Source organism: Eublepharis macularius, chromosome 19 (genome assembly GCF_028583425.1).
Source record: "Eublepharis macularius isolate TG4126 chromosome 19, MPM_Emac_v1.0, whole genome shotgun sequence".
In the NCBI taxonomy this organism is placed as follows: Eukaryota; Metazoa; Chordata; class Lepidosauria; order Squamata; family Eublepharidae; genus Eublepharis; species Eublepharis macularius.
In genome coordinates this window covers 15,099,269-15,119,804 of record NC_072808.1, presented here as the reverse complement: position 1 = coordinate 15,119,804, position 20,536 = coordinate 15,099,269, and the positions used below count along the sequence as shown (strand labels likewise).

Here is a 20,536-nt window from a genome sequence, read left to right as displayed (position 1 = left end):
TCATCTCCAACAGGGGATGCGGTAAACAATCGTGTAATAATCACCGCGTGCTCCTTCATCAAGCCATGGAACACTCTAACTCCTGAACAGCAACAAGGCCTGATGAGCGCATATTCCACACGATGCTAGGACACACTGAGGTACAGGGACCAGCATCCACAGTGAAAGAACATGGACCTTCAGGAACATAGAACAAGTGTTCTATGTGTATAGCTTAAAAGCTGACACCATCCTCAACAGCAAAAAAGGGGGTTCAGTAAAAGATATACCCTTGGCTTAATCATTGAGACCAACTCAATAATTATAAACTATACTGAACGGAAGGAGGAAGAACAGGTTCGAGGATGAAGCAAACTGGAATCTGTCATTATATATTCTGTGCCAATGGAGTACTGTCAAAAGCAGGGGCAGAGTAAAGCAGGGATTCAGGGACGAGCTTGGCCTGTGAAAACATCTCGAAGAGGGCCTAGTAATAAGGTCCTAATGTTCTCAAAAGGCTAGATTTTGAATTGACTGAGGTAACATTCCCTCCAACTATTAGTCTTTGTGCCCTATGCCGGATAGCCTAGGTAAGCCTGATATTGTCAGATCTCAGAAGCTAAGCAGGGACGACCTTAGTTAGTAATTGGATGGGAGACGTCTGACGAAAACCAGGGTTGCAGAGGCAGGCAAGGGCAAGCCACCTCTGTTAGTTTTTCGCCATGTAAATCCCGCCAAGGGTCACCATAAGTCAGCTAAGTCTCCACCACACTAGTCCTTGAAAGACATTTCAATCCAAAATACTGGGAGCCCACCAACAGCTACCCCCACAATGTTCTAAATACACAAGAAAATCCGCACGTTGCCATATTCACACAGAATGGTGACTCTGCATATCAGGAGCATTGTGGATAGCACATACTTCTGGCAGGGTCCCAGTGTGCGTGGATGTTACATCTGAAAAGGCCCAGAGGAGCTAAGACTGAGAGCTAAGCTACAAGAGACTAATTGCACAAGGATGCGCACATGAAGGGAGTCGCAATGTTAGCCAGGAAGCTGAGTTTTAAAAGAGACTGCAAGGTTTTGTCAATTTCCCTCCCTCTCTACAGAGGCAGCAAAGATGGCAGCTTACAGGGTTTGTCAATTTCCTCTTTGCCTCCCGAAGGCTCTGTCAGTTTCACCTCCCCTTCTAGGAGGTGAAGAGGAAATAAACAAACCCTCTGAGGAGCCATCTTTGCTGGCTCTGTAGAGAGGGGAAATTGACAGAGCCTTCCGATCTTTTTTTAAAACTCAGCGGCAAAAGAAACCCTACTCGGTTTTTATATCCTCATTGTTCTCTAACCCACAGGTCCTCCGGTCAAGCCCTGCACTTCTGAGGCCTGCCTTCTCTCCCGTTGGTTGTGAACAGATAACTCCAATATGGGACAAGTTCCAGACCAAACATTTGGCTTGCCTACCCAGAACTAACATCCCCAACTTCCACATCTGGGAATCAACAAGGGCCCAAGCATCTGGATGCCTTTACAGGGCTCTCCTGAGGCAGTGACATCTTCATGGACACTGTCAGGGCTCGGGCTCCCCCACACCATGTCCGTTGCCCACCCATGCTCCTCTTAGATTTGCCCATTTTAAGTAAACACCTGTTCTAAACCATCTGCTCTACAATGGCTTGTTTTTTCTTTTGCAATATTTATGTATGGATTTTGGTGATTCAGCCTTGGCACAATGTTAGCTGGGAAGCGTAGTTTAAGACAGAACCAGAGGAGATCAGTCCTCAAAGGGTTTGTTCATGTCATCTTTGCCTCCCCGAAGGCTCTTTCAACTTCACCTCTCCACTCTAAAACTGAGTTGGATCGCAACCAGAGGGCAGCGAGGAATGGAAATGGGCTGGAGCTGCCTTCCAGAGAGGTTCGAATGGGCTGAAGTTTCCCTTCTGGCATTTCACAGCCCCTTCACACAGCTCCAGTGTCTAGAAAAGCCTTTGCCCTGCCACCAGCTCTGTCTTTTTAAACTTCCTTTCCTGGCTACCATTGCATCTCCCGACATGTGTTTTTCATGTGTCACATGTCTCATGCAGAGATAATCTGAGAAATAGTGATGTTCTGGAAGATCCAGGGGAGGCTTCCAGCAGCTTTGGAGAGAGTTAACAGCCCATTTCGAAACACCTGGAAACTGCTCTTCCTTCTCACACACAGCTGAGCAACCACAGAGCTCTCCCTCTCTCTCTCTCTCTCTCACACACACACACACAGACTTTGGAAGAAAGTATTTTTTGACATCAGAAAAATGGCCCCTATCGCATAAAAATATCCCCTTAACAGCCAAACCAGACGTGATGGCGTCCTTGTGGCTGCCCCAGGAACACTATCCAAATTCTAAAGTGGCTTAAAAATGTTGCATGGGCCACAGCATGCTGGGTCGAGGTGCTCTTGTTCCCACCTCCCACCCCTTATTGAGTGTGAAAACCGCTTTACTCCTCACCCCGCATAGCTGTTTCAGCACCTCAAAATGTTCCGGGCAGGGAAGAGGTGGACAAAAGCACTGAGCATCCTCTTATAAGAGGTCTCATGTAGAGAGACCCTGAGTCAGGCCTTTGGTTCACCAAGGACAGTATCACCTGCTCTGACTGGCAGTGCGTGTTGGACTACGAACTGGGACACCCAGGTTTGAATCTCCACTGCCATGGAAGCTCGCTGAGTGATCTAGGGCCCATCACATACTCTCATTCCAACCTACCTCACAGGGTTGTTGTGAGGATAAAATAGAGGAGAAGAGAATGATGAAAGGTGCTTTGGGTCCCCTTTGGAGAGAAAAGGTGGGGTATAAACACACAAATCAAGTTCTGAAAATAGGACCTTCTATGTACAAACCTGATGCTCTGTCACTAAACCACGTTTTTTTAGGAATACTTTTTATTTTATTAATAAGATTAGAAGCCTAGTGAAAAGGACAGAGAAATAGAAGAAGAAATAGAAGAAGAAAGTAAAGAAAAAAGAATACAAAAAGGGAAAAGTAAGAACAAAGATTGAAAATAACGAAGAAAAATAATACGTTTCATTTTCCACTTGTCTCTACAATACCTATCATATTTTAACAGACGTTATACTTTTTGTTTTAATATCTCCAAAATTTACCTTTTCAATACTGCCCCCCTTCTATTTATTTTTCCCAAATTTATTTTCTTAGAAATTAAAACTACAAATTATCAGTTCATTTTTCCTCGTCTCACGCAGAAAGTCAATAAGGGTTTTTCTAAACCACGTTCCCTCTTGATGCTATGTCACTTTACTAAACTTGAATCGTTGATTGTAAGAATTAATTATTTTTAAAAAATAATTTTAACCATAACTAATGACACAATTGGAATTTTTATCAACAACAACTTCAACGATACAGACACAAACAGCAGTAAGAAGACAGGGAACAAACAGAGCAGGAGAATGTAGGGGTATCAAAAATGAAAAGAACTTTTCTCTGAGTTTAATATGTTTTAGAATGGCTTACATAAAAATGTGATTTGTTTAAACAAAAATGAGGGAAAGGATAATAACATAGTAGAACAAGTAAGAATAAAGTGATGAAGAGAAGAAAGTTGACAGGTCAGTTCTGCATATGGTTAAGATGATACAGGAAACTGAGTAAATCTGTGAGCACAATAAACATGTTATTAAAAACTTATGTAGGAATGATAAATCTATTAATGCTACTAAATGAACAACCACAATACAATAATCTTACAGTGAGAAAATTAAATTGGATTACTGAAGGAAGTCACTTAATCTTAGTCCTTCCGCTATGGTTAAGTCTCAGATGTAAATTCCATGTATAGTGGCATGCTAGAAACAGACACTGCATAGGTAAAGATAGTCCCCTGTGCAAGCACTGAGTCATTACTGACCCATGGAGGGACAGCACATCATGTTTTCATGGCTGACTTTTGTTACGGGGTGGTTTGCCATTGCCTTCTCCAGTCATCTACACTTTACCCCCAAGAACTTCTGTACTCATTTTACAGACCTCAGAAGGATGGAAGGCTGAGTCAACCTTGAGCCAGCTACCTGAACCTGACTTCTGCCAGGATCGAACTCAGGTCATAAGCAGAGCTTGGGCTGCAGTACTGCAGCTTTACCACTCTGCACCATGGGGCTCTTAGTCACTGCATAGTATACTATTAAAAACAGAAGACGTATCCCACAGATATATTAGTTACATTCCCCATGAGAGGTCATGCTAGGATAATATTTAGGAATGGAGAACTAGTTATTATGAATCAATCAAGAATCTGCACTTCCTAGTCCATCAAATGTGCCCCCCCTGCTGCCACTCAATGGCACACATTCCACAGCCTGCCTGCTTGGTACCATGGGATGTAGGCCTGTCAGTCCCCTACTGGGGGTGGGGGATCCCCACTCGCAGCCTCTGCCCCCACTCACCTGGCTGGCAGGGGGGAAAGGCATGGAGAATGAGCCCAGGAGCTGCAGAACAAGTTCCTGAGCGCTCTGGAGCCTTCCTTGTCACACCTGAAATGACGTCATTCCTGGCGTGACAAAGGTAGTGAAGGTCCCCATGTGAGGCTGTTTTGCTTAAAATCAGAGGTAAGGACTCCAGGAGCACCCCCCACAACCCTCCCGTCCTCCAGTTTTAAGGCCAAGGAACCTAGCAACCCTAACGGGACAAAAAAGGGGGGCTCGACTGGGTGCCACGTGGCTACTAACAACAAAGAACAAACCTCCTGGGGATAATTAAACAATACAATAGTTACTACAAAGTCAGTAAATTTTTAAAGTGCAATTGTGCTATAAGATGTAGTAATCTAATACAAAAAGATCAGTCCTATATCCTCTACATACAACACTCAATATATACAAGGCAATCCATACATTAACATCACTGTATAAATAACACTGAAGAAATAACACAGGACCATTCATAAAAAGTCCTCTGAAATCTACACATTCAACTGGTGAAAGTTCATTCATTATAAGACACATTTCCTTTAAGAGACGGAAAAGTGAAGAAGGTATGTGTATTTTTCATTGTGGCAAATGCCTGACTGATTTTTCCCCTATATTTCTGTAGATGTGTGCCCTCCAGATCAGTGGATCCTCGCCCGGAGAAGTCACAAGACATCCCAGTAATGACAGCCAAAATACATAATGCTGAAAAGCCAATGGGATTTTGCTGGCATATTGATTTAATCCTGTTTCGAACAAACTTCTTCAAAGGCTATTATATTACAATGTGTAATCAAGCCCTGTAAGCAATTACATTCTCACCACTGAGTTGGTCTAGTAAGTGACAGTCAAATGCCTAACGGGACAACATGAGGCACCCAGGGTGAAGCCTGCAATGGCCAGCCCAGCTCCCCATCTGGATCCCTAAAATGAACCTCAATAAAAGGGAGGGGATAAGCCACCCAGCCAGCACGACTCACCCCAGTGGACCCCTATGCCCTGAAACTGCCCAACCAAATTGTAACAAGAATCCCCAGCAGGAGCTGGTACCTAGGGAGGGAAGGAGGGAAACTGTCCATCATCCTCCACCAGGAATGGTTGCAAGGACCAAGAGGGCAGATGATGAGATGCTAAGCCCCTCCTACACTCCTTCTTCTTCCTTCCCCCAGCAATCCTTGCTTCCATCACTGGCTAGCAGTTTGCCCATTGCCCCAGCCTCACCTCCTTGCTGCAACATAGCCCACTGGTAGGTAAGCCTCTTTAACAAAGGGAAATGAATCCAGCAACCTACGTCATTCACCTAATTGTATACTGAGAAGGCTTTCGACAGAATGGAAGGAAATTTTTCTAGATGCTATATTTTAAAAAATTGTTGCATGTTGGAGAAGGTCTTCACAGTAGGGTTAAAACTTGTTATATAGAGCCAGGGCAAAATTACTGATAAATAGGAAATGCTCCAGTGAAACGTTCCTCCATAAAGAGAGTCAGAGGCACTGTTTGTGCTTTCTCTAATTATTGTAACAAATATTATACGATTAATAAGGAAATAAATGGAGTTATGCTCAGGCAAGAAGAGACTATGATTATATTAAAAACCTTCCTGTCAACCCTAGCAAATCTTTATTTAAAGTTAAGGAAATTGTAAATAAAATTGGAACAGCACTGCAATATAAAATAAAAGATGTTAAAACAGATTTCCCCCCCATTTGGATACTAATCAAAAGTGAGAGATAAAACAAACCTATGGAGCAGAAATATTGGAAAACTAGCAACCAAGCCTCTTTTTTTAAAAAACGGACTCTAGAAAATGGCCTGCTGTGGAGCGCAGAAGCACTTGAGGGGTCATGGCACCACTCCAGCCAAACCGGGCCTGCCCATGTCCCCAGTTCCACCAATGACAAACAGCATGGGCCCGGACTTGGGAAATCCTAATGATACACACTTGTTGCAGAGAAAATCGGAAGTCAACTTGTAGTGTAACTTACGGGTTTTTTGTTTTCTCCCCCCCCCTTTTTCTCCTCTTAATTTTATAGATATATGTATTGTTAGTGTATTATGTTTAGAATTGTGTGTTTTTTCTTGTTCTCTATGTTTGTTGTTTATTGTGTTGTGGTGTGTAGTTTATAGTTTAAATAAAGAAATTTAATACAGAAAATCCTAACGATCCAGGTACAACCACTCAACCATCCTAGCCTCACCCGTAACACCCTCCAGAACAGGAAAATAATGCCCATGAGAATGCCAGCAGAGAAGAGGGTGCAATATACACACCATCGCATTTAGTCTAGTGCTTGAGATATGTACATGCCCTAACTCACATATGTCTAAATCTCCATTAGTCCCATGTGGAAACAGTATTAGCAGGGCTTTTTTTCAGCTGGAATGCGGCGGAACGGAGTTCCGGAACCTCTTGAAAATGGTCACATGGCTGGTGGCCCCACCCCCCGATCTCCAGACGGGGGAGTTTAGATTACCCTCTGCACCATGTGGCACAAAGGGCAATTAAACTCCCCTCTGTCTGGAGATCAAGGGGCGTGGCCACCGGCCATGTGACCATTTTCACCGAGGGCAACCCACTGAGTTCCACCACCTCTTTTCCCAGAAAAAAGCCCTGAGTATTAGTATCACAACCCTTTCAATAATCAAACCGTCAAAAAAAAAAATCAGAGTGCTGAAGACCGGCGTGAAACATTAGGAGGCCAGAAATCCTGCTTGCTTCTAGCACAACTTACCATCTCCTTGTGATTGGGATAGAATGTCTGGTCAATGAGAGGGAATTCTTCCGGTCCAAGTTTGCGATGCAGACGAACCATCTGGGCAAACTGTTGGAAGGAAAAACAGTGAGTGCAAACTGAGAGACTCTATAGGACATGTGATTATCAGTGTCAGATAACAAAAACACAATCTTCTCGATTTCAGAGTATGTGGGCCAAGCTACAAGCGACGAATGACACTTGCCTGGCAAGTGAACAGACTCACATGCATTCCTCCCTGTTCACTTGCCGTTCACTTGCTCTCCACTTGATCAAGTGAACAGGGAGGAATACACGTGAGTCTGTTCACTTGCCAGGCAAGTGTCATTCGTCACTTGTAGCTTGGCCCTGTGTTTGTCACTGATAGGATTTTGGCCAAAAATTTAGCTCTGGGTACACTATATAATGGACAATAAAGTAGGTAGTGAGAAAGGTTCTCCACTGTAGGTAATCCACAAATGCAGGTGCGATGTTCCATGGGGGTGTGAGAATAACGCCCTGCCAAAACAGCTGTCCGCATCATCTGGCAGCGCAGAGCAGTGAAAGACACTCTGAGGTTGTAATGAGAAATACTGGCTAGGCAGGGAGATCTTGAATGGTCAAATTTGATTAGTTTATACCAAGGAGCTGCCTTAGATTTTGATATTGATAGTCGATACATCACTGCATCTGACTTGTAGATCCACTCCTTAAGTGGGAGGTTGTTGGCTGAGACCCCTAATAGGTCATCCGGGACGGTATACCTTTGGCAAATGGTGGATAGAAAGCCAGGGCGTATGGGGTCTTTGGATAGTGAGTAATTTACTGATTGGCAACTTAAGGAGTCAGAACTGGAAAATTGGATCCTTTTCCAGTATTTTAAAACTACAAGGTGTACCCGCGCCCTAAGGGAGGGGAGTCCTCTTTCGGCCCTCATCAGGGCGGCAGGCGCGCCTTTGGGTAAAGCCAAAGAAAGGGAACATAGCTGCACCTTCTAAATATATTTTCTCTAGATCCTTCCCCAACTATACCCTCCCTGCCCATTGCCTTCTTCCTTGTCCGCTCTACCCATTGCATTTCCTTCCTTGGGTTTGCTTTTAAAGATTGTCTGGAATTGAAAACTTCATTGGGTGTAGAAAACTGTGGCTCAGCTACAGTCAAAGCCAGGCATGAAATTCCTCAGGGGACATCATATGGATAAGGAACAAGGTTATCAGAATGCTGATGGTCCCCAAATGTACCGTGTCCTTTCATCCCATCTAGATGAGGCTGTGAAAAGACTTATTTGGAACCAGTAACGGGCTACATGGGGGCCATCAAACGGAAACCTAATCCAGATAAAAATCAAGATACACTTTGTTGGGAATAGTTAGTTGGAAACCAAGGAACTGAGATTTGGCCAGCTCCGGAGGGACTGCCCTTTCCCCAATGGATCAGATTCACAGTTTACGAATCTTATTAGAGCATGTTGTACACAAGGCCAAACAATTATCATCATAAATCGCCTTAACCATATTTAACTGGTGCATCACGTACGTCGTTCTTGGAACAACATGATCTGGCCTTAGTCACACCAACCTTGTTAACATCTAGGTTAGATATCTGCAATGTGCTCATATATGTAGAGCAGCTTAGAAAGACTACAGGAAACTTGATCCAATACAGAATAAAAGATTGAGGCTGTTCACTCAAAGCCTTGCTATAAGTGACATTTTACACGTGAAGGATAAAGGATCATTTTCGCATGTCTTTCTGGGAACTGAAGTTCCTCTCCCCCATCCCTTTTCCTTCTGTTCCTTCCCCTCGCTGCCTGAAGAGACAGAGAAAGCCTGCGGCAACAGCAACTTTTGCAAATCGTTCCTCCAGTCACAAGCCTGCTCTCAATGATCTTTGGGGCAGGCAGCTGCAACTTTCTCAGCTTTCTCCAGAGCTTTCCCCCCTCCCCCGCCCCCCAGCAAGACGATTTGCAAAAGCTGATGTTGCCGTAGGCTCTCTCTGTCTCTTCAGGCAGCGAGGGGAAGGAACAGAAGGCAAAGGGGTGGGGGAGAGGAACTTCAGTTCCCAGAAAGACTTGCGAAAATTATCCTTTATCCTTCACGTGTAAAATGTCACTTGTAGCAAGGCTCTCAGTTGAATGGGACTTTACGTAATACTCCTTGGAACTTTAAAAACTTCTCTGGCTAACAGTTTGTTTCTAGGTAAAATTCAAAGTGGTTTTGATATATACTGTCCCGAACAGCCTAGGACTGAAGTATCTGAAAGATTGCTTATCAAACAGTAAAACCTAAGCAGAGTTACTCCAGTCTAAGCCCGTTGATTTCAATGGGCTTAAGGCTGGAGTAATTCTGTTTAGGATTTCACTGTAAGGAACTGCTTTGGGAACTATCTTTCACATGTAGCTTCCCATAAGAAAACTTCTTCTCCTTGCCTGTCTAACTGGCACCTGCTAACGAATTTCAGGAGATATGTAAAAACAATTTTACTTGCCCCCCTCCTTTTAGTGGTGTTAGAAATTAACAAAGTGCACCCTTTACCGCTGCTAACATTACATTTAAAGCTATATTTCTATTGTCTTTATGTAATCTCATAGTCAAGTTTGAGAGATGTTTTTGCATTATTGTGAGCTATCTTAAAGATTGGTCTAAGAAGGCAGGGTATACTTATTTCCAGGGCTTTTTTTCAGGGGGAACGCAGGGGAACGGAGTTCCGGCACCTCTTGAAAATACTCGGCAATAGTGCTCGAAAGTAATATGATTTCAAAGAATCCCATGTGTTTCTTCCTCATTTCCCTCTTGAGAGTTCCGCCACCTCTTTTCCCTGAAAAAAACCCTGCTTATTTCAAACCAAAATGAAGAATAATACAGTCCCATTTTGGTGGGGCTGCACTAGCAGCTCAGCAGTCATGAACACCGTTCGAAAAAGGTTGGCTATTATTCCCTTAAAAGCCCTGTGTTCTTTATTCCCATTGTTTCTCTGAGAATTTCTTTATCTGTATTAATCTCCATCCCCTCCCAGTCAAATTCTCTACTCTACGCTTCATCTATTTTTGAAACAAGATTTATTAGAACACAGAACGGAGCCTTCTCAGTGGTGGCATCTTCCCAAGGGAACTCTGCCAAGTGGCTTTGCTGTCTCTCTCTTACTGTTCATTTAGAATTTTTTAAAAATGTAATTGGATGATTGCTGTTTTATTTGTCTATTTCAAATTGCTTATATTTATACATGCAACATTCTTTTATGGCTGTTTTTCTTTTGCTTGGTTTTTAAATCTTGTACTCGGCCTTGAGTATTTTCTCGAAAAGGAGGCCCTATAAAACTCTGTAAATAATGAATAAAAATCATCTATGAGTGATTCCACACACGTTGGATAATGCACTTCCAATCCTCTTTATAGATCATTTGGGAAGGATTTTTTTGTGCGCGGAACAAAAACTCCACCTCAAATGATGGATAAAGTGCATTGAAAGTGCATTATCCAACGTGTGCGGAATCAGCCATAGATAGAAAATTCACAAATGTTCTGGTTGTACAAAAAAAGCAGCAAATAAACTGAAAGAGAGTTGCCAACCTCCAGGTTGGGCCTATAGATATCCCAGTATTGCAACTGAGCTCCCCCGACTACAGAGCTCAGTTCCCCTGGAGAAAATGGCAGCTTTGGAGGGTGGACCCTGTGGCATTATACCCTGCTGGGGTCCCTCCCCTCCCTGAACCCCAACCTCCAGGCTCTACCACCCCCCCCCCAAAAAAATCTCCAGGAATTTCCCACTCTAGAGTGGGCAACTCTAAACTGAAGCCCTAATTGCAATATTTTGTTTGGGCCGCGTCAATGCTGAATAGCCCCCCCATGTCCCCAGCCCGAAGCCTACAATTGCTTGAGTCTGAATCTCCGGAGGAGGTCAGGAGAGCCCCCACTCTCCTGGCTTTCTGCAAACGATGCAAAACCGAATTATTCAAAAAAGGGTTTGTACTGTAGGGCGGGGCTCTCAGATGCTTTGCTATTGAGTTAAAGACCATAGACTTCACCAGTATGTTGCCTCACCTACTACCTGTTGTCTTAAATATGTGCTCCTATGAGCTACTTGTGCTTCATGTGGTCTAATGTCAGCCCTAGAATTGCTTATGATCTGTTTCAGCATTTCTTCATCTCTGTATTGGATTCTTGCTAATGCTACATCTTTGCAAAATTGTGTTTATTTACCCTAGGGCATTGTTTATGGAAATATCCTTGATACTGAATGAACTAATCTCACACTCTGTAATCCGCCTTGAGTATCAGTGAGAAAGGCGGACTATAAATGACATAAAAAAATAAAGGAACAAATAAAATATATTTAAACCTCAGCCTATGCCACTCACCACCCATGGCTTGTCACAGAAGTTGTACACAGAATGCAGGGAGTTGACGCTGGGCACGCCTGCATACTGCAGCCCAATCACAATGCCACGATGGTCTCCGCCACGGGCCATGCTGAAGGCATGCTGGCGGATCAGCACAAAGTCAGGCTTCAGGCTCCTAGGAGAAGGGAAGGCCAAAAGGAAGAGAGCAAAGGATCAGGAAAAAAGGTCATCTTCTCGCACGCATCACAAATAGTTCTGCCAGGCATTCCCACCACAACAGGATCACACAACCTTGGCTCCTGGTGTCCAGCATACTGGGACCATCTGGCTCCACCTGTGTTCATGTCTTTATCCTTCCTCCACTTCCACTAAAGAATCCATAGATACTCAACCAGGCCGGATTAACCATAATGATAAATAAGTCACAAAATAGGGGGGAAAGGCTAGATTTATCAGCTTTCAAGTAACAAGAATCCCGCCATCTTGCAGAATTGCATTAGGAGAGGAAACTAGGCTTGTTTCATACCGGAGTCCCCTCAAGGTTTCCACTATTGCTAAATAGTGAAAAATAGTGAAAAAGTGCCATCCAACAGGACGGCACTTTTTGCGTTAGCAGAGTAACAACAAACAAAAGGGTTTATTTACAAGGAAGTCAGTTAATATCAAACAAGCAAACAAAGAAGCAAGGTGCACTAGCAACAATAGACGGGTGAAAGCAAAATAAACAAAAGGCCCTAGCATGACTGAACTCCCTGTCCCTCTGTCTGCCAGGCCTGTCTTCTCACACTACTTGGATGAGGGCCTCTCCCGCTAGCAGAACCTCCTCTGGCCTGCTCCCTAGGAGAAAGAACCCAGGCTTTTCCCCTCTCAGGCTTATATAGCGCTAGCCCCCCGTGTTCTGATTGGCCAAAAAGGGCGCCAAAACGGCCCAGGGGCCTACTCCCACTGCTAACAGGCTTCTGAGGCCTTGCTAGGCCTTCCTGGCACGGCCAGATCCTGACAAGGTGTAATGCGTATTTTCTTGATGCAGAAATTAACTCTCAGAAGTTCTTGTTTTGCAGTGAGCACCCAGGAAGGAGAACGCTCAGGGAGGGCAGTGATTGTCCCACTTTGGCAGGCGTCAAATTCAAAATCTCAGGACAAAACGACACCTTTGGCATGAATCAGTTGAGAAATAACATTTCTAGATAGGGTTGCCAGGCCCCCTCAATCTCCCAGCAGGGGTTTGGGGCGTGGCTCTTACCTCTTTTTTGATGGGGGGAGCGTGCGCGCAAAGCGTGCGCTCCCACAAAGCGCGACGACGGCACTTCCGGGAAGTGACGTCATCCTGCCATGCCCCCCCCCCGCCCATGCTCCACAGGGGCTTGCCTTGGGGGCTGCTGTTCCTGCACTCCACAGTGGCCCAAGACGTGCCTGCCGATTGGGCCCATTTTGAGCCACTGTGGAGCGCAGGAGCACTCCTGCGCACCACAGCATCCAAAAACAGGCCCGATCCATACCAAAACGGGCCAGATCTCTGGCTGTTTTGGTGCGGATCGGGCCCATTTTGGGGAGCTGCAGCACGCAGGAGCGCTCCCGCACTCTACAGCGGCTCAAAACGGGCCCTATCCAGGCCAAAACGGGCGCCGTTTTGAGGAGCGCTCCTGTGCTCCTGTACTCCGCAGCGCCTCAAAATGGGCCCGATCTGCGGGCGCGAGCAGCTCCACAGGGGAGCCCGCATGGAGGGTCTGTGCCTCCCGCTGACCAGGTAAGTGGGGGCGGGGTGTGGGGGGCGAGTGCAGAGGATCTCCCGCCCCCACCAGGGGTCTGGCACCCCTATTTCTAGACCTCTTCTGACTTTTCCCCTTCTCTTGTTTACAATGAGGTATGGCTGAGAACGGTTTCCAGTCAGCCCATAGCAGTGGCAATGGGGCTGGGATATTGAATTCTTTCCCCTCGCACCGTTTTTGTCCTCTAAATCCCTTCCACCACACCCTAGCCTAGCTATGAACATGGTACACATACTACCCCTTGCCTTCCCCAGCCAGCAAGGGCAGTCCAATCAAAGCAGTATGGGGTGGGGGTGGTGGAAAGTGCCCTCAAGTCATAGCTGACTTACAGCAATCCCTGGTGGGGTTTTCTTGGCAAGAGACTATCAGAAGTGGTTTGCCGTTGCCTGCCTCTGCCACCTGGTCTTCGTTGGAGGTCTCCCATCCAATTACTAACCAAGGCCGACCCTGCTTAGTTTCTGAGATCCGACGAGAACAGGCACGCCTGGGCTATCCAGGTCAGGGATAGAGTCGGGGGAGAGAGTATTAAATACCCTCTTCCCCACAACCACAGCTGTGACCAAGCTAGCAGCCCTCCATGCATTCCCGGTCATTCCATTATGTAGTTCGGCTCGCCTTGAAGAATCTTGCCCGCTCCTTGAAGACAGGCAACCCCCAAAGTGCCACCAAGAAACAAAACTGTAATAATAAAGGATAGTTGCTGCTTGTTTTTTTTTTTAATCACTCACCTGACTACCTTGACACCATTGCGTATAACCTCCATGTCAACAGAAAAGTTACCGTTTGCATGAGCCACTAAGTTGAGGTCAGAGAACTCCGCCTGGAAGACGTAAATAAGACAAATTTATACGAGGGGGGCATTTACACTGTACAAAGATGCCTGCTTCCACTATGCCACATGCTGCCCAAAGCTACTTAATTTGAAGGGGATCGGGGGGGGGGGGGCGTCCACAGAAAGGATGGACAGATTCAATTATCAAGTTTGTCGGATACAGGACTGTTCATAGATAAGAAGCCCAATGGTTTTCAAACTGCTTTCCAAGAAACATTGGGGGATCCCTGGAACTTTAGCAGGGATCTCTCAAAGAGAAGGTAAGTAACAGTAAAATAGCTTCTCTGAAAGACGGCTTCCCCATCACTACCCCTATTCCCCTGCAACATGTACGCACAGGAGAGACCTCCAACGTTCTGTCTGTACAGGGCAATAGCAAGGCCCGACAATTCTGGTCAATGCCCCAAACAAGCTGCAGCAACGTAGTCTTCAACATGCCACAGGGAACAAGTTACAAAAACTTTTGCTATTACTGGAATCAGCCTCAGGTCAGGATTTCTTGAACGCCTGACGTGCAACACAAATGACTTCATAAGTGTTCTTTTGCATGCAAAATTTGTAATTCCAGGGTTCAAACTGTTGGATGAGGACAGGGCTGGATCTAGGGTTGCCGGCGCCCAGGGCAACCCAAGTCCAGCCCCTCGCGCGTGCGCGCATAGCACACGCGCGCTCCCGGCACTGCATGATGACGTCACTTCCATGATGTCATCACGCAGGGCGGAGTGTGCCGCCCGCACGGCAAGCCGGGTACCCCGGTGCACCATGAGTTGGCGGAGGCAGCACGGGGCTGGGCTCGGAAACCACCCACGTCATTCGCCTGCCCCGCCACCCCCTGTCCTGCTCGGCAGGCGAATGGCACGGGCAGCCTCCCAGCCCCCCGCGCTGCCTTTTGCCTGTCCCGCAGCAAGCCGACCACCCCCTGTCCTGTGGGGCAGGCGAAAGGCAGCGCAGGGTGCTAGGAGGCTGCCCGTGCACTCCTGGCGGCTGGCAGCTGCACCCGGCGCCCCTCTTTGGCAGTGCCAAGGGCAGACTACCTCCCTGGCCGCCACTCGATCCGGCCCTGGATGAGGAAGACTAACGCTGGTATATGACGCCGGAGAAATTGGCTAGAACGTACAAGTGTACATTGAGAAGCAGGAATGTGTTTCTAACCCATCTAGGACACTGTATTTGCTGCATCCTGGGGAATATACCCCTCGAGGTGCTTGCTAGGCATTATGTCAGACACACTGAGAACTACATAGCCCAGAATGCAGCAGGCTTAGCTTATCAGCAGTGGCAAAGAGAAATTATCTTCCTTCCCACCTGACTATAGACCGGCTAGCCAGCTGGTCACTAGCCTGCCTGGCCAATCAGCTGCCACAACCACAACTCTGACGCTTAAGCATCCAAACGAAAGGACAGTGGAGGGCCCACAGTCCTAGATAAATAAAATAGATGAATTCGAAGTGCAAGATCTTGAGATCGCCTCATTCAAGCCCCGCAATGAAATACCCAGACACAAACTTACCTGTTCCACTTTAATGTCCATCTCCCCGTGAAGTTTCTTCCCCTTGAAATATTTTGCCCTAGGGATAGAAATGGTTACAAACTTTAATGTCAAGACAACCAGATGAATGATTTTTTTTTTCTCCGTGGCCATGTTACCTACCCAAGCCAACATTAACTTCCTCATATGTATCTGCATAGTGTTACACAAAAATGCCCTTCTGCCTTTACCCAGATTCTTCGGAGCAAAAGGAGGAGACAAACAAGTGCTTCCTTTCAATGTTTATATTGAATATTGCAATATGGGTACCCAGCTTTCGAAGGAGCCGTGAGTACCAAAGAATATAAAGCTTACACGTGGTTTTAAAGACATTTTTTTCAGTACAAAAGGAGCTACCAGATGAACAATTTGCAATTGGTCCTTTACATACATTTGATCTCTATAGTCAGGGCTTTTTTTCTGGGAAAAGACGTGGTGGAACTCAGTGGGTTGCCCTCAGAGAAAATGGTCACATGGGTGGTGGCCCCGCCCCCTGATCTTCAGACAGAGGGGAGTTCAGATTGCCCTCTGCGCCGCTCTGCGGCGCAGAGGGCCATCTCAACTCCCCTCTGTCTGGAGATCAGGGGGCGGGGCCACCACCCATGTGACCATTTTCAAGAGGTTCCGGAACTCCGTTCCATCGCATTCCAGCTGAAAAAAAGCCGTGTCTATAGTTATTTTAATTGGCTACTTTTAATTGGCTACTTAGCTACTTAGTTCTCTTAGCTAATATCGTGATATTGCATCTATCAATGTAACTTTCTATTCCCCTTATTTGGTCACTATCCTTTGCAGACTGAATTTTTCGCTTTTGCTGACTTCCAAACTTTTAGTATCCAGAGTTATAGAGATGGGGAGTGAACGTGCTCTTCTTGTGTCTGTTTCTCCCTTCTCATGAGACAATAGCCTAAAGAATGTGTGGCCTTATCTAAGTTCCCTAGGCAACTGAGAAAAGAGAAACATTTTCGGCCAGTTATGTTGTTCTGAAGTAACTTTCAGCAAAGATGGAACAGTGAAAGAGAGAAGGGGGTGGGTGGGTTGCAAGCACTATTAATTAATTCTAAGAATACATGTGTATAAAAGTATGAAATTCTATAAGAAAAAGAATATTGAATCTTGGTTGTAGTGGGTTTTCCGGGCTGTATTGCCGTGGTCTTGGCATTGTAGTTCCTGACGTTTCGCCAGCAGCTGTGGCTTGCATCTTCAGAGGTGTAGCACCAAAAGACAGAGATCTGTCAGTGTCACAGTCTTCAGTCACCTCTTCAGAGGTGTAGCACCAAAAGACAGAGATCTCTCAGTGTCACAGTCTGTGACACTGAGAGATCTCTGTCTTTTGGTGCTACACCTCTGAAGATGCCAGCCACAGCTGCTGGCGAAACGTCAGGAACTACAATGCCAAGACCACGGCAATACAGCCCGGAAAACCCACAACAACCATCGTTCTCCGGCCGTGAAAGCCTTCAACAATACATCAAAAAAGCCATTTCTGCCACCATGCCTCAATTCCCACCCTGGTCTAGACCTACAGTATAATTCTACAGACATCACTACACAAGTGGCTCGGGCAATATTTTTCAACCAAAAAATGGCAGGAGAGAAGTTTAAATACTGCCCCTCTCCCCTGTTCCAGCAGCTGTATTTGCAAGAGTCTTTGAATATTATCACAGAATTTATTTATTTATTTACATTATTTACAGGCTATCTTTCTCACCAAGGCTCAAGGTGGATTGCACAGCATAAATCAATATGATCAACCACTGGGACGTCAATATATAAAACAAGAGGGTATAGATTGCAAAAATTTGGAAACAATGTGGAACCCCCAAAAAATTAAGCAAGCTGACGTCGCAAAATAAATGACAGTAACATCCTTTAATTAAATTAATTTACTTGTAATATGGAGCCCCGTGGTGCAAAGAGGTAAGCTGCAGTACTGCAGCCCAAGCTCTGCTCACAACCTGAGTTCGATCCTGGCGGAAGCTGGGTTCTGGTAACCAGCTCAAGTTGACTCAGCCTTCCATCCTTCCGAGGTCAGTAAAATGAGTACCCAGTTTCCTGGGGGTAAAGTGTAGATGACTGGGGAAGGCCATTGCAAACCATCCCGTAACAAAAGTCTGCCAAGAAAACGTTGTGATGCAACGTCCCCCCATGGGTCAGTGATGACTCGGTGCTTGCATAGGGGACTACTTTTACCTTACCTTCGCTTGTAATAAGCACTTCCACCCTAAATTGCTGGGCATCTTCACTGTATCTTGTGATAGCAAACTCCACAAGTTCATTATGCGTGACATGAAGCAGTACTTCCTTTTGTCTGTCCCAAATTAGTGGTATGCACTGGAAGGCTATCATCAATTGCATGTGCAAGGACCATGGCATGATGAGATAGTGCTTAATAGGAACTGGCCCAAATACGTTCCTCTTTAAAAATGTTCAATATTGGCAGATACAGAGACATAGTGCCCCTTATTAAGATCATTATCATGGCATTCTAAGCAGCACAACACCTTCTGCATGGCAAACATGCCAATGCTTGTACCGTGGCGCCCTCTGGTGTCTCACACAGCATCCGAGCACACTACAAAGAGGGGAGGATGGACAGCAGGCAAATTGGAACTCCAGTTCTCTTCCTGCTCTGAAAGAGTCTAGACACAGTGGCTAAAAATAATGAACTGTTTCCTCTATTTATTATTCACTACACTCAGCAACTATTATGCCCAATAGGAACCAACTGGCAAGTGCCGCAAAGACCAAGAAAGTGTGTTGATGCTGCAGAGGTCTGGCTAAGAGCCCGACAGCTACAGGCAGGGCTTTTTTTCAGCGGGAATGCGGTGGAATGGAGTTCCAGCACCTCTTAAAAATGGTCAGATGACCGGTGGCCCCACCCCCTGATCTCCAGGCAGAGGGGAGTTTAGGTTGCCCTCCACACCAGTGGCGTGGAGGGCAATCTAAACTCCCCTCTGTCTGGAGATCAGGGGGCAGGGCCACCGGTCATGTGACCATTTTCGCCAAGGGTGATTTAAACTTTTAAAAACTCCTCCCTTGTTCCAGCTGACCCACAGTGATGTCATTGTGCGGGCTTGAGTTCCACCACCTCTTTTCCCCGAAAAAAAGCCCTGGCTACAGGGAAAACGAAATCTCGTCCGTGGGATCTGGGCACCTTCTGAACAAGGGGGCACCTCGGCCTTTAGAGATTTGTCCTCCTCATCCATTTCAGATACACTTGTACACCTGCAGTGGTGCCAAATACGGATCAAATAGCCCATGTCCCCTCATTCCAACCCACTAGAATACATCTGTCATGGCCCAGTCTGAGAGTGAGGTCTCCTCTGGAGGAGAGGAGCCTCGTGTAGCCAGCCAGGACTCCTCAGGAGGAGCCCTGTGTATCCAGCCCTAGCCCGGATTCAGCAGAAGGCAGCAATCAGGAGCAACAGCTTCTGGCTGGTCAGAGCTTGCAGCCAGCAGCTGAGACAACAGCACCCTCTAGCTCCAACACCACAGGGGAAGCTCAGCCAGGGACTTCTACAGGTGCAGCGCAGCCAAGAGCCTCCACCCCCCCCCCCAGGTTCACCCACGCCCAAGGAACGCCGCAGGCAGCGCCAGAGACTGGAACTGCAGGAGAGACGGCGCAGTGCTCGCCTCTTGAGCCAACACCAGCTGCTGGAGAGTGACGATGAGTAGCGTCAGGATAGAGCCCCAGCAGCTGGCTGAAAACCACGCCTGGCTATAAGAGCCAGTCTGGAGGAACTGCCGGGCGTGGAAGTAATGTGTCTTTTGCCTGTAACCACTCTGTGTTCTGTGAATCTTGCCCGTGCCTGCTTTTGGACCTGACGCTATCGGTGACTGACCTTGGACTGTGCCTGACCTTGCTCTTGGACTCTGGACTCACTCCTGGTGTTATCTTGTGCTCTGACCACCGGTTTGACCTGGCTTTAGCTCTTGGAACTCCCCTCAGACTCTGGCATTAAGGTTTGGACTTGACCCACCCTGCTTGGGCTGGCTTGGCCCAGCCCATGACAACATCTCTGGTACAAATCGGGGGAAATCCAGGAATCCCAGTTCTCTGTTCCCCAATGAACACACTGCTGGCCCTGGTTGTGGGAGATGGCAGTACCAGAGTAGCACCCAGCCTAGCTCAAGGGAAACAGGGAAGGTAGATGGGGGCTCCCAAGCCAAGGACCCCCGCCTCTACCTGTCAGGGCATGGTCACCCCTTTGGCTGGAGGCTCCAGAGATGGAGTACCTGTTAGGAGTCTGAAATGAGGCATGTTAGCCACCCAGCACAGACTCTGTTCTCCTCCTTAGGTGTTTGTGCTAAGTGTGGCCCCTAGTAGTATTATGTGCCTCTCTGTGCTTCTCCCACCACCCAGGTGCAATTCTATAAGCACTAAGTCCACACAGCAGAGAGCTCTGAGACGGAGTTCTGTGCTGCACACCCTACCTTATGACTTATGTAGCATCCTGGCTGGGGTTTACGTAGTACTGTGCTGGGGGGGCAGTGATTGACTGCTGGCAATCACCTCCCACTCGGGAGGGAGGTGATTGGTTGCAGCAGCCTCCCACCTCCCACTCGGAAGGGAGGTGATTGGTTGCAGCAACAGTTGGCATTCCTTCAGATATAACTGAAGGGGCAGTTGGTCTTTTCCATTGCATGGTCACTGCGCTGTTATAGCAGGATAAGAAAGCTTGTGTATTAGCCTTAGAGAACGCTAGATGATGGGTCTGCATCTTTAAGAACACAGACTCATGGGAATTGTAGTCAAATACTCCCTTCTGACTTCCTTCCTCCTGGGATGCGAGGGAAATACGAAACTTATTGCCTTTCTTCCTGTGTAGTGTGAATTTTATTATGCACAACACACCATATTTCTTATAGGTGTACCAATCTTCTGGAGTTGGGGGATGCAT

General features: G+C 46.5%; 1 protein-coding gene across 1 annotated transcript in view; it reads right to left on the bottom strand.

Moving 5' to 3' along the window:
• The window catches only part of SYN1 (synapsin I), a 147,901-nt gene that overhangs the window by 100,850 nt on the left and 26,515 nt on the right, over window positions 1-20,536 (bottom strand). Inside the window, exons 2-5 of the mRNA XM_055003741.1 lie at window positions 15,615-15,672; window positions 14,001-14,092; window positions 11,522-11,678; window positions 7,166-7,255 (exon numbers count right to left, since the gene is read on the bottom strand). Coding sequence (XP_054859716.1) covers window positions 7,166-7,255; window positions 11,522-11,678; window positions 14,001-14,092; window positions 15,615-15,672 — 397 coding nt within the window. The remainder of the gene's footprint in view (window positions 1-7,165; window positions 7,256-11,521; window positions 11,679-14,000; window positions 14,093-15,614; window positions 15,673-20,536) is intronic.